At 46.7% G+C, this 13,914-nt stretch overlaps 1 protein-coding gene across 6 annotated transcripts in view; it reads right to left on the bottom strand.

Moving 5' to 3' along the window:
• The window catches only part of CACNA1A (calcium voltage-gated channel subunit alpha1 A), a 215,310-nt gene that overhangs the window by 101,637 nt on the left and 99,759 nt on the right, over positions 1–13,914 (bottom strand). For all 6 annotated transcript variants that reach the window (XM_038567087.1, XM_038567088.1, XM_038567089.1 and 3 more), the window contains exon 6: positions 12,540–12,733. In XM_038567087.1, the coding sequence (XP_038423015.1) occupies positions 12,540–12,733 (194 nt within the window). The remainder of the gene's footprint in view (positions 1–12,539; positions 12,734–13,914) is intronic.

The following is a 13,914-nucleotide window of genomic DNA, read 5'->3' as shown; positions in this document are numbered from 1 at the left end:
TCTCTTGTGCATTCTCTCTTTCAAAAGAGACATAAGTTCTTAAAAAAAAAAAAAGACAAATGCTTTATGACCCTACTTCTGTGAGGTCCCTACAGGAGTCAGTCACAAAGACAAGAAGTAGATGGTGGGCACAGGGGCTAGGAGAGGGGCAGGGGGTCAGTGTTCAGAGGGGACAGTCTCAGCATGTAAGACCTAATGAGTTCTGGAGATGGGTGGTGAAGATGGCTGCACAGCAATGAGAATGTACTTAATGCCACAGAACTGGACACTTAAAAATGGTCAAGATGGTAAAGTTTATGTTGTGTAAATTTTCCACAATTAAAAAAAAAAAAGGAAAACAGCAAATGAACAAAGTCAACTTTCATCCTGGACACAGACAGGTTCTGGGGACAATTAACATGTCAGGGCTCCTAGCTCATGTTCTTCCAACAAACACCCAAGGTTCTGATGCTCTGCTTCTAGAAGGTTCTGGAAGAAAGAATGGAATCAGCAGAACAGGGCTGGACAGAAGGCAGGACTGGCTTTGTGCTTTTCTTTTCCAGTGCTGCAGCAGCTGAGGATTCTCATGCCTATTTCTTAGGCTAAATATAGTCCAGGGAGAGAAAGCCTGCACCAGCCAACACGAGAAAAAGTCTAGGCCATCTCGGGAAACAGGTTTGGGATGGGGACAGAGCAGTGGGTGCAGGGAGAGAGGCAGGATGGAACAGGGAGAAACAGGAGAGGCCCTTCCATCTCAGACTCTGCCCACACCCCAGCTCCCCAACAGGCTTAGGACCCTCTGGCCCATGACACGTTGCCCAACATAATGCCAGACATGCCCAGTGCCAGGCACTCACCCTACCTGAGCTCAGTTAATTCTCTTACGTACCCCAAAAGGTGCCATATAATCCTTCCCATCCTCCTGGGAGGGTAAAGAGAGGTAAGGTTCCATGCTCAATGACTGTTCTGGGTTGCACTGTGACCCCCTCAAAAGATGTTGTGAAGTCATAACCCCAGTACCTAGGAATGTGACTTTACTTGGAAATGGGGTCCCTGTAGTTGCCATCAAGTTAAGGTGAGGTTGTGATGGGGAGGACCCTCATACAATATGACTGGTGTCCTTTTAAAGAGGAAAATACTCTGCTACCAGCAGAAGCCAGGAAGAGGTGAGGAAGGATTCTACCCAGACTCTCAGAGGGAGTACAGCTCTGCTGACATCTTAGTCTCAGACTTCTAGCTTCTATGTGATGACAGCCATAGAAAGCAAATATAGTCCCTGAGCTACTAAATGGCAGAGGTACCCCACCCCCCAATGCCCCTGTCACTCTGCCCCGGATAACTATGCTCCAGTCACATGGGCTCCTTTCAGCTCCTCAGAAGCATCAGGCACAGTCCCACCTCAGGATCTTTGACCTTGCTGCTCCCACTGCCTAGAAGGTTTTTCCCCCAGATTCCTACACGGCTCCCCCTTTATTCTCCTTCAGGTCTTTGCTCAAATGCCACCTTCCCTGGGAGGTTTTCCTTTCTTTTTTTAAAAAAGATTTTATTTATTTATTCATGAGATACAGAGAGAGGCAGAGACATAGGCAGAGGGAAATGTAGGCTCCCTGCGGGGAGCCTGATGTGGGACTTGATCCCAGGACCCTGGGATCAGGATCTGAGCCAAAGACAGACGCTCAACCACTGGGCCATCCAGGCATGCCTGGGAGGTCTTCCTTGATGGTCCTTCATTTCTAATCCCATTTCCTGCTCCATCTTTTCACTTAGCACTTCCCCCTCTCTACACTTTACCTATTTCTCCTGCTCACTGTCCATCTCCCTAGCTGGAAGGTCGGTTCCACAGGGAGCAAGGGCACTGTGCTTTTTTGTTGTTGTTCACTGCTATATTCCCTAGCACAATGCCAGGCATGCAAAGCAGTGCTCAATAAATGTAGAATGACTAAATGAGAGGTGGGTCCAAGTTCCCCACATGGCCCACATCCTCACTTACCTCCCTCACCTCCCTTTGTCTACTTTTCTCCCTGGGACTGAGGGAGATCTTGTTCTCCTTCCAATCTGTCCTGAATCATTCAATTCCATGTTCTGGAGCCAACTCATGGAGAAGCGGGCAGAGGGGTGGGTGCAGTTTTTGATTAAGAGGTGGGCTTCCCCTGGGGTCTGCTTGGGAGCAAAATGGAAACTGTTTCCCCAGAAGAATGGCTGGAGCTGCCATGGGTATTCTGACAGCAGAGAATGTGAGGAGCTCACACGTCCCCTCCTGGGTCTGACTTCCTTTGGCTGTTCAGGTAAAGGGCGGGTGTGTGTGCACAAGTCTGTGTCTGGGGAAATGAAGGAGGATGGAAATTTGCTCACCTGTCATGATCAGTAATACTGAAAAGGACATGCTCGTGAAAGCCCTGTCTTTTTTCCAAAGGCTCAAAGAGTTCGGAACACTATTTCTTATTAGTGCTGTCACTAAACATTTCTGGTGATATGGTGGGATGGCCCCATCCTGGTGCCCCCCATGGTTGGCTGAGGGCCACATGATCGTGCTGGCCAGTAAGAATTGAGTAGAGACAGCTGCACCACTTTTGGACCAGAGCACTGAACTGTCAATGTGGGACCCTCAGGGCTCTCTTGCCTCTTGGAACAGCAAGTGGCAATGTCCTAGCTGCTCTATTAGCTGGATCCCAAGTGACTATGGTGAGCACAGCCCCGTCTCCCCCACTGCCAATCTGCACTGGTTTGTAGTGTGAGCAAGAAAAGAGGTTTGTTGTTAATGTCACAGAGACTTTGGGGGATGCTTGTTACTGCAGCATCACATAGTTTTCCTGGCTGGTACACCCTGATATCTCCTTGGTTTGCTCCTTCACCTCCTTCAGGTCTTTCTCAAATGCCACTTTCTAATCCTTCTATGGATCTCATGAGGCAGGTGGGGAAAAAGAATGTCTCCGGTTATGTCTGATGGAGAAATTGGTACACCAAAAGGTAAAGTTCAGGATTATAATGTGCTAGTTGTTTCTGTTCTCTGAGTCTCTGCCTGGAGCCCAGTGTCCCCTTGATCTCAGTGTGGTTGATTCCTCCTCCTCACTCAGCCTTCAGCTCCACTGTGCCCTGCTCAGAGAAGCCTTTCCAGCCCACCCAACCCAAAGGACTAGCCCCTTCCTCCAGCACTGTCAGACATGCATTCTCTTCCCGGCATGCTTTGTTTTCTGAATCATCTTGTCGATTTATACATTTGCTTATTTGTGGATTGTCCTTGCTCCCAAAAACGTCACCTCCCCAGTGCCCAGAACGGCACCTGGCATACAATAGGTACTTACTAAGCATTGGTGACATAACGCATGCACATAATCCTGAGGTCCCTGGGAGTGGATTGTTTAAATAACATCAGGGACAGGGACGCCTGTGTGGCTCAGCTGGTTAAGTATCTGACTCTAGATTTCAGCTCAGGTCATGATCTCAGGGTCCTGAGATGGAGCCCTACACTGGGCTCTGCGCACCATGGGAAGTCTTGAGATTCTCTCTCTCCCTCTCTCTCTGCTCCTCCTCCTCAATAAATAAATCCATCTTTAAAAAAATAATATCAAGGACAGGAGACTATCTCAGGTCCAAATGATCAGGCTGTTTCCCTGGGAATGAAGAGGCAGGAAAGACAACCACTGTCACTTCAGTAGAGCAGTTTTGAGCCAACAAAATACCCCTTGATCCCCACAATTTCCATACCCAGTGCATGGAGGAAATAGGCTGAGGAAAGCAACATGACTTGCCAGCTTGCACAGGGTGTGGATGGCACAGCTAGGGCTAGAACCATCCTTCTGGCTTACAACATAGAGATTTTTCCCTGTATTTCACCTCTTTGCTACACTTACATAGTATTTAATATTTATAATGGTTGGCCCGTAAGAGCCTTAAAGGAGATACTGATTCTCCCAGCACTGTCGGTGCCTAGTTGTGGTGCCTGGCGCTTAGCAAGCATTCAATAAATACTCATCAAACAAATTAATGGCTGAGTCCCAGTAAAATTCTTAAGTGCCTTCTGTTTTATGGTTTATTTTCCTCTAATTTTTTGAGCATGGTTCATTCAGAAAAAAAAAAAAAAGATGTTAAAAAAAAACTCAGCTCAGGAGAACACCCAATTCCCCAGCATACTGAATAAAAATGGTGTGGGTTTGACTGTGAAAGAAAAGGTCCCACAGTGGCTGTGAGGAAGGTCGTATATCCCAGTTTATTCCCATTGTAGATCATAAAATGCCTGTTAATTATTTTTTGAGTCTTCCTTTCCGTACTTGCTCTCAAATTGTCCTGCTTTGGATGATAGATTATATAGCTTCCTATATGGTAAGGAAGCTTCTTATGTGGTCCTGTCACCTCCTTTTGGCCCTAAGCTCCCTTGTTTGCCCTCACTCCCCACCAGCCACGTGAGCCACCTTGCTGCTCCTTACAAATGCCAGAAACGTTCCTGCCCCAGGGCCTTCGCCCTGGCTGCCTTGTCTGCCTCCGTCTCTCTTTCCTAGCACACTTGCATGGCACCCCCCTTCACCTCCTTTAGGGCTTTTTAGAAGAACTGCAGTCTCTCACTTTGACAACCCACAACCCCTCTATTGCTTAACTTTTCTCCTTAAGCTCTCATTCCCCTCTTGCACAGGAGTCCTCAAAGTATAGCCCATGGCCTAGCCACTTATGTTTGTATGTATGGTTTTATTGATACACAGCCATACCCATTCCCTTATGTATTTTCTCTGTGGTTGCTTTTGTGTTACGACAGCAGATTGAGCCTTGTGACAGAGGCTGCATGGCTTGCCAAGCCTCAAATATTTAATATACTATCTGCCCTTTACACACACACATAAATAATCTCTTAATTATGTTGATGATCACCTGCTTCCTCCACTAAAATGTCAACTCCCCCAAATAGGGATTTTTGTCTCTTCCATTCACTGCATGTTCTGGGTGCCTGGAAGAGCACATGCACTTAGGAGGCGTTCAATGAATGTTTGTTGAATGAATGCATGATCCAAAGTCCCCCCAGTCTTTTTTTTTTAAGATTTTATTTATTTATTCATGAGAGACACAGAGAGAGATAGAGAGGCAGAGGCACAGGCAGAGGGAGAAGCAGGCTCCATGCAGGGAGCCTGATGTGGGACTCGATCCTGGGTGTCCAGGATCACGCCCTGGGCCGAAGGCAGGCGCCAAACTGCTGAGCCACCCAGGGACCCCCCCCCCAAGTCTTAATGCTTTGATATCGGCCAAAAGGAGCATCAGTGAATATAAAAGGGTTGAGGTCAAAGATCAGTTTCAACCACGAGTGACCATTTGTTAAGAGACACACATTTATAACCATCAACCAAGCACAGTTTTGCCACTTTGCTAATTGACATTAACTGAAGGGGACAAACACAGTGATAGAGGTGGGGAGGGAGAGGGAGAAAGAGAAGAGGATGGGAAGAGGAGGAGACAGAGACAGACATGACATAAGGGAAATAAAGACAGAGAGGGAGAAGGGGAAGAAGGAGAGAGTCAAACAGAGGGGAGGGGGTGGCATGATTACTTCCCGGTGCTGGGTTACGATTCTGATTTTGTCATGCTTGGCTCTAAGGCCTTGGTCTCCTCATCTGGAAGATGGGGCTAAAAATGTGTCTCGCACAAGGTTGTTTCATGGAGCGATTGACAGTGCAAAAAGACATGTGGCACCCGGTCAATTCAGCAAATAGCAGCCAAAAATTAACTCAGGATGCCTTGGTCCCGCCAGGACTCCCCTGTTGCTCATGAAGGGTCCTGGTTAAAGACCTCAGCCTCTCCACCTACCCTCTCTGGTATCAGCCAAGAGAGGGCAGGTCCTGTCACACACACCAGCCTCCAGGCTGCTTTGGCCCAGCACAGCCCTCCTGAGTGAGCTTCCCCATGCCACCACCACCACCACCGGGGGAAAAATCCCAAGTTTGGGTAACTCTATCGGGTGACAGATGTTAGCTAAACTCACACGGTGGCAATCACTGTGCAATATACGCCCAACAAAACATCATCCTGTACAACTCAAACTTGTATCTCAATAAAACAAACCCCCCCAAAAAATCTCTGAAGTCTCTAAAGGAGGCTTTTCTCTTGCTGATCTAGCTTTTCTGCCCCAGACTTTAAAGAGAATTTTAAGAAATTACTCCTTTAAAAATTAAACTGCTCTCTGGGGGCACCTGGGTGGCTCAGTTGGTTAAGCAGCTGACTTTGGCTCAGGTCATGATCTCGGGTCCTGGGATTGAGCCCTGTGTCAGGCTCCCTGCTCAGCGAGGGGTCTGCTTCTCCCTCTGCCTTTCCCTTCCCCAGCTCATGTGCGCTCTCTCTCTAATAATGTAAAATCTTAAGAAAAATCAAACTGCTCTCCCTCTCTCCTCCCCTTCCCACCTCTCTCTCACCCTCCCTTTCACCAAATCCCTTTCCTGGGGATCAGTTCAGGGCACCTGGTCCCGCCACAACCTGGCTGCCATCTTCAGGCCACACTCTCAACCTTGGACTCTTACTTGTAAAATGGTGAATAGTCGTCCCTATTTATAAACCAAACTCCTGACTTTATTTGAATTTCATCAGTTTCCCCAGTAATGTCCCCTTTCTGTTCCAGGCCCCCACGCTGTATCTAGTTGTCATATCTCCTTTGGCTCCTCTGGTCTGTGATAGTTTATCAGCCTTCCCTTGTTTATCATGATCTTGGCAGTCTGGGAAAGGACTGGTCAGGTATCCTGCAGAATGCCCTCCAATCTGGGTTCGTCTGATGTTTTGCTCATGATTACACAGGGGTTATGAGGCTTGAGGAAGGAAACCAGAAGTGAGGTCCCCCGCCCATCACATCCACACAGTTACACATTCACTGGGGTGTTGACCTTGGTCACTTGCTAGGGTAGTGTTTGCTAGGTTTCCCCTATCAAATGATTCTATCTCCCCCTTCCCTACTACTCTTTGGAAGTGAGTTGCTAAGTCCAGCCCACCCTCCATGAGTGGAGAGACTCACATCCACTTCTGGAGGGGGAGTATCTTCCTATATCAGATGGAATTCTTCTGTAAGGAAGATTTTGGTTTTTTTCTTCACTTACTTTATGTAATAATAAAACAATAAAAAATGGCCATTAATTATTGCCATGTCAATCAAACCTTTGGTGTGGACTCTGTCTAGACAGGTGATGTAGATAAGAGTACCCAGCACACCGTGAACATATTGGGAAAATGTTCATTCCCCTGCCTGCCCTCTTCATCTCCTCATGTCATAATGACCCCAAATCTCTCTTTTTTTCCTCTTAAATCTATAACAAGACAAGTCTAAATATTTTTTTCTGATGATAAAAGGAAATTGTAATACTGTAGAAAAATTGATAATACAGAGAAGTATCAGGAAAATAAAGATTCCCGAACAAGAGGTCGTCTTGGTATAGTGTCTTCCAGTCTTTCTTTTCCTAACTTATATTTTCAAATGTACACACTTGAGATCAGAAGGTGCTACAGGCTAAAGGGGATCCTGGCTCCTGAGTTCATATGTGGAAGCCCCAAACCCCAGTGTGATGGTATTAGGAGACAGGCCTTTGGAATGTGATCAGGGTTGGATGGGGTCACAAGCGTGGAGTCCCCATGATGAGATTAGTGTCCTTATAATATGAGATGCCAGAGAGCTAGCCCTCTCTTTCCCCACCATGTGAGGAGGCAGCAAGAAGGTGGCTGTCCACAAGCCAGGTGGAGAGTCCTCACTGTGCTGGCCACCCTGGTCTCAGATTTCTAGCCTCTAGAACAGTGAGAAACAAATTTCTGTTGTTGAAGCCACCTGGTGTATGCTATTTTGTGATGGCAGCTGGAGCTAAGACATAAGGTTTACCTCACCTTGATTCTTTAAAAAAAAAAATCAATTCCCCCCACTCATCATTATACAGTGAGCAAATCCCTGCTTCTGTAAATACTCTCCCAACAGATGCTTTTTAATGACGATGTAATATTCCCTCATACGAAGTGACCAGACGGTACCAAACCAGTTGCTTCCAGTTTTGTTCTATTTTTACAAATAATGCTGAGATGCACATCCTGATATAAACCTTTGACAGCATTGCTGATTAGTTGAGGTTAGGCTTTTTCCAGAAGGCATTTATTTAACCAGGAAGCCAAACAGAAAAGAATTTTGGTACAAACCAAAATTGTGAAAACCTGGAAGGGGGCAGACCATGCCATGTAGGTGGGCTGCTGCTGCTCCCTCTGCCAAGAATCCTCCCCCACAAACAGCTGCCTTGTGCTCTCCTTCTCTGCAGAAATGTCACTTCCTCTGAGGAGCCCTCCCTGATTGCCTGACTGAGACTAGCACCACCTTGCCCCTGTGCTGCTTCTGTCCTCACAGGGCATGTCACTATGTCCCATATTATGTATTTGCTTACTGTCTCCCACTGGAGGGGCAGTTTATTATTTATCATGTTTATTGTTTGTGTCCATCTCCCCTATCAGACTGGGGATTTCTGTCTGTCTTCTTCCTGGTGGGTCCTCTCCCCTCCATCACCTGCCCACTTCCCAGCATGCACTAAGTGCTCAACAGTTAATACACGAATGGATTTCAATGATATTAAGGAACAGAAACAAGATGTTGGGATCATAAAGCACTGCCCACCCAGGAGGTGGCATCCATCTGGCATCTGTGCCCATGGATTCTAAGATACTTGGAGCAGGTGCGTCTGGACTCTCTCCCCATTCAGTGAGGCCATGCCCACAGGCCTAGGCTCTAGCACAAATACAGAGACAAAGATTCCAGACCTGCGGCTGCCGGATGGATTGAGGGGGTGTCCTAGGACAGGTCTGGGCAGGGCTGGCAGAGGCAGAACATAAGAGCAGGGTCCTAATGAATCTAGAAAAGCAACATCTCTGCTCTCACCAGCAGAAACTCAAAGAGAGCCACCTTAGCTCCAGCCTTTGGCAATGAGAGGCTCTAGTAGCTGTAGTATGCATATGTGTGTGTGTATGTGTCTTAATTTGGGAAGCCCCAGATAAGGGATTCAGGTACAGTAGTTTGGGAGGTGTTATGGAATCACCTTCCTCCCCCCACAAAAGATATATTGAAATTTTAACCCTCAGGACCTCAGAATGTGACCTTATTTGGAAACCAGGTCATTACAGAGGTCATTCGTTCAGAGGAGATTATGCTGGAGTAGAGTGGGCCCTAATCCAACATGACTGGTGTCTTTATAAGAAGACAACCATGTGAAGATGGGATATTCAAGTGGAGGGCAGAGAATATGTAAGCCAGGGAATGCCAAGGATTGTTGGCAGCTACCAGAAGCTGGAAGAGGCAAAGAGGGATCCTCCCCCAGGGTCTTCAGAGGGAGCCTGGCCCTGCCAGTACCTTGATAGGGGACTTCTGGCCTCCAGACTGTGAAATAATGAATGTCTGATGTTTTAGCCACCACTTTGAGGTACTTTATTATTACTCTAGGCTCACATGAAACCCAGATCAGTACTGGGGTTTCTACCCACAGGATGGCGGTGGGATGTAAGCACATGTAAAGTTCTAGAAGGCTACTCTGACTGAGTTACAGCTACCTGTGGGGTGAGGGTGGGGAATAAAGTGAGACCCCGCAGCTCGCTTCCTTAGGTGCTGCTGAAGTTTTTATGATGAAAACATCATATATGTTTCTGAAAGGAGTGCCCACCAGCGTGGAGAATTCGGCCTACAATTTGCTGAGGACCAGGCACTGTTCTAAACACTTCACATGTACCCACCTCACTCAGTGCTCCTGCCTTGTGAGGTGGGACCGTGCTTCTGCTCATACCACACAAGAGGAAATGAGGCACAGAGAGGCCAAGTGACTTGCCCAAGGTTGCACAGCAAGGAAGTGGTGGAGTCAGAATGGGAACCTAGGCAGTCTCGTACCTGACTCTGTGCTCTCACCAATTACCTGGAGCTTGTTTCCCCCAAGACAGCTTAGCTCCAGGACGAATAGCCCTTCCAACAATGGTGCTTATGACTGGGGAATCTTCTGGAAATTTGTGGTCCTACTCATGCTTACTCTCCCACCACTAAGCACATCCTCAGTATCTTCCTCTGAACCTCTGGACAATTTCTCTGGACATCTGGCCTCATGATACACCCCTTTCCCATGTTTACAATTCTTTTAGCTTTTGCTCCTCAGTCCCATTCTCTGCTGGAGTTTCCTTACCTTCCTGGCTCCTGGCTCTGTTTCACTCCCAGCAGGGCTCATTTCCCCCTGCAGCCTCCTCTCATATCACCCTTGCAAAGTAAACACCTAGAACCCATAAAAATCCCCTAGCAAGCTTTTGCAATTGGGTGTAACCTTTTGTCCAAGCTGTTTGCAAGTGAGGTCCAAGAGAGAGACTGAGCATTTCTCAGATCTGTGATCTGTTTCTAGACATGCTATGCTCAGAGAGTCTTTATACAAATTAGAACACCATGTCTTCTTCCTACAGTCTTTACATTTGTTAAAAAACTATAATAATGGTGGACATCTATGTAGTCTACAATACAAATTACACTTCTGAGACGTGGTGGCTTGTGCAGTGTGTGACATGTACAACTGTCTATGGCACTTTTGCAGTCCACTTCCAGGCTGCACTCTCAATCCCACCCTAAAATGAGCCACTGATTAAAAGGATAGGTTTTTGTAAATCTCCCTTCACTTCCAAGGGGAAAACTTTCTTAAGAAACATAGACCTGGGGATTCCTGGGTGGCTCAGGGGTTTGGCGCCTGCCTTTGGCCCAGGGCGTGATTCTGGGGTCCTGGGATCGAGTCCCGCTCGGGCTCCCGGCATGGAGCCTGCTTCTCCCTCCTCCCATGTCTCTGCCTTTCTCTCTCTCTGTGTTTATCACAAATAAATAAATAAAATCTTAAAAAAAGAAAAAGAAACATAGACCTGCTTCCAGGAGGAGAGTTCAGCAACTGTGTATGCAGAAAGAAGCCTGGTATTGTTTCCCCAGCAAGCCATGCCCTGGCTCATATGGGAAGAAACTTAACTGGCAATTTTAGCACTTAGGCAGGCAGAGAGGATACCTCCATGAGTCAACAGAGTCATGTGTGTGGAGCAGCCCCAGGGGATGCTCCATGAGGTCGCTACACCTGTGGCATCCTGTATTTGATTCTGAATCCTTGACTCCACCCATCTCTAGCTGCCAAGAGGCAAATGGCTTGGGGGCCTTTCACCTGCACAGGCTGGTGAGGAAGGTGTGCTGTGTTTAGGGCAGAGAAGGCTCTAAAACCTGCACATCTAAATATCTATCAAAATTATAAATACACTTTAACCATTGACCCAGTGAACCCACTTCTGGGGAATGGACACCACCAACTCCAGCTCTATCTGCACAAGGATGAAAAGACATAAATGCAGCACTGCTCATGGCAGCTCTGAGTTCAAGGTCAGAGGATGGGGAACCATCCAAGCATTCGTCTCTGGGGAACTGATTAAATAAACCATGGCCCTCCAAATAATGGAGTGCTATGCAGCTGTACAAAAGAACGAAGACATACTCCATGTCCTGCCATGGAAAGATCTCCAGGATATGTTGTTACGTGACCAAAAAACCCCCACAGAATAGAACAGTATGTATAGAATGCCAGCCTTTGGGGTAAGAAAAAAGGATATAGATATGATTACATTTATATTTGCATAAATACTGAAATCATACACACCAAGGAACTAAAGGGGTTGCACGTGGTGGGGGGATGGGAAACAGGATGCAAGTGGGCCAGGTGGACTGGTCTCTAATGTTTTCAAGATCTCAGACAAGAGTACTGACGGAGGCCCACATACTCTGTGTAAATATTTAAAAACTACTAAATAAAATATGCTGTATGCTTCTCCTTTGTAAACATACCTTCATAAGCACTCGGAAGGTCAGGGTGGAATTTAGAACCTAGATGTCTGCACCAGATCACGATGTAAGCAAAGCCAGCCCTGCCCCCTGGCCACGCATGATGGCCTGTCTTCTCCCCAACTCACGGCTATGTCTGGCCCAGGGGTGGGGGTGGGCTTCATGCACAGACGCATGGGCACTTCTGCTCACATGTCTAAGCTCCAGCCACATTTGTGCGAACAGACGCTCCTAGGACATGTGGTGGCACAGTTGGAGAACAGACCCACAGAAGAATCTCATGCAAGTCCACAGAATCTCGGCTTGGGCAGAAAATTCCAGAATCCTGGATAATCCAAGAGGGTGGTCCAGAAAGTGGGGTAAGTGGTGCCCGCTGCTGGTAGATGCCTCCCCTAAGCCCCATGGACTCCTCACCCTGCAGGGAAGGGCAGGGATGGCAGAGGGCCAACATTAGTCCCAGCACAGGGCCCTTCTTTTATCCATGTGGGCTTTTGAATCACATGGGCCTTTTACATATTAAAAAAATCTAAAATTATATTGAAACACTTGCACAGTGAAACGTATTTGGCATCTGTGTGCCCTCTGGATTTCCATGTCCTGAGGGGCCTCCTCTACTTAAAGTTCTGAAGATTCGCAGCTCTGTGCCCCGCCCCGCTGGCCCCACCGGCTCAGAGTCCCTCCAATGCAGCCTCAGGAATTGGCTGGTCCAGCGGGGGCTACCTCCCCCCGAGTTTGCATCACTTACATTGTAGAGGAGGTCAGTCCACCCTTCCATGGTGATGCATTGGAAAACTGTCAGCACTGCAAATAGGATGTTGTCGAACTGAGTAATCCCATTGTTGGGCCCTTCCCAGTAGGGCTGACATTTGGTCCCATTGGGGCAGGTGCGGGCGGGTTCCTCTGTCCCACACGGAGCTGGAGACTCACCCTGAATGTCATCTGTGAAAGGGAAGGGGGACAAAAGTCAGGGGAAGGGGCTAGGAAAACCAACTCTGAGAAATAGGGGCTGTCAGGGTTCAATACTGTTGGGGGAAAAATGACTATTGAACTGAATCATCAGGCTTTTTTTTTTTTTTTTAAAGTACATTTTTTTCCTGTACTTTTTTTTCCGAGTACTTTTCCTGTACATTTCCTAAACTTCTAAGATGGATTCACGTTCTTTTAAGGCTACACATAATGGCCCTTTGCGTGCAGCTTTAGCTATTATCTCACAAAATTTGCCATGCGTTATCATGATCACTCAAGTAAAATATTCGGTAATTTCCATTATCATTTCTTCTTTGACCCATGGATAACCAAGATGTGTTTCTTTTTTGTTTTTTTTTTTCTTTTTTGTTTTTTAAACAAACTTTCCAGATATTTACAAAAACAGAATAGTATAGAGGCACCTGGGTGGCTCAGTCGGTTGAGTGTCTACCTCTTGATTTCAGCTCAGGTCATGATCTCAGGGTTGTGGGATCAAGTCCCATGTAGGCTCTGTGCTCAGCAGGGAGTCTGCTTTTCCCTCTCCCTCTGCTCCTCCCTTTGCATGCTCACACGTGCTCTCTCTCTCTCTCTCTCTCTCAAATAAATAAAATCTTAAAAAAATAGAATAATATAACAAATTCCCATGCACCTATCACCAATTTCAACACTTATCAACTCAGGGCTAATCTTGTTTCATCTGTACCCCCTCCCCACATTTGCTTTGCAGTAGAATATTTTTAAAGCAAATCTCAGATACCCTATCATTTCATCTGTACATTAAGAAGCATGCTTCTTAATTTCCTAACACTTTCAGAGTTTCTGTTTGTTACCAATTTCCAGCTTAATTACACCGTTGGTCAGAGGATATGTCTTGTATAATTTAGTCTTTTAAGATCTGTTGAGATGTGCTTTATGTTCCCTAATACAGATGGTTTGGGTGAATATGCCATGCAATTTTGAGGTGATTGGGTGCAGTGTTCTCTAGACTTCCATTAGGACAAATATGTGAATCGTGTGGTGCTGTTCTTCTGTAGGCTGATTTTTCTTTTTTTTTTTTTCTTTACTTCTCTCATCTGTTTTTTCTCTCTCTCTGTCTCTGTCTCTTTCTTTTTTCTCTCTTTCCTCCTCTTTTCTTTTTTTTGAGATGTACTGGG

The sequence above is a fragment of the Canis lupus genome, chromosome 20 (assembly GCF_011100685.1).
Source record: "Canis lupus familiaris isolate Mischka breed German Shepherd chromosome 20, alternate assembly UU_Cfam_GSD_1.0, whole genome shotgun sequence".
Classification (NCBI taxonomy): Eukaryota; Metazoa; Chordata; class Mammalia; order Carnivora; family Canidae; genus Canis; species Canis lupus.
Note: the sequence above shows the minus strand (reverse complement) of the source record. Positions and strands in the feature narration are given on the sequence as shown.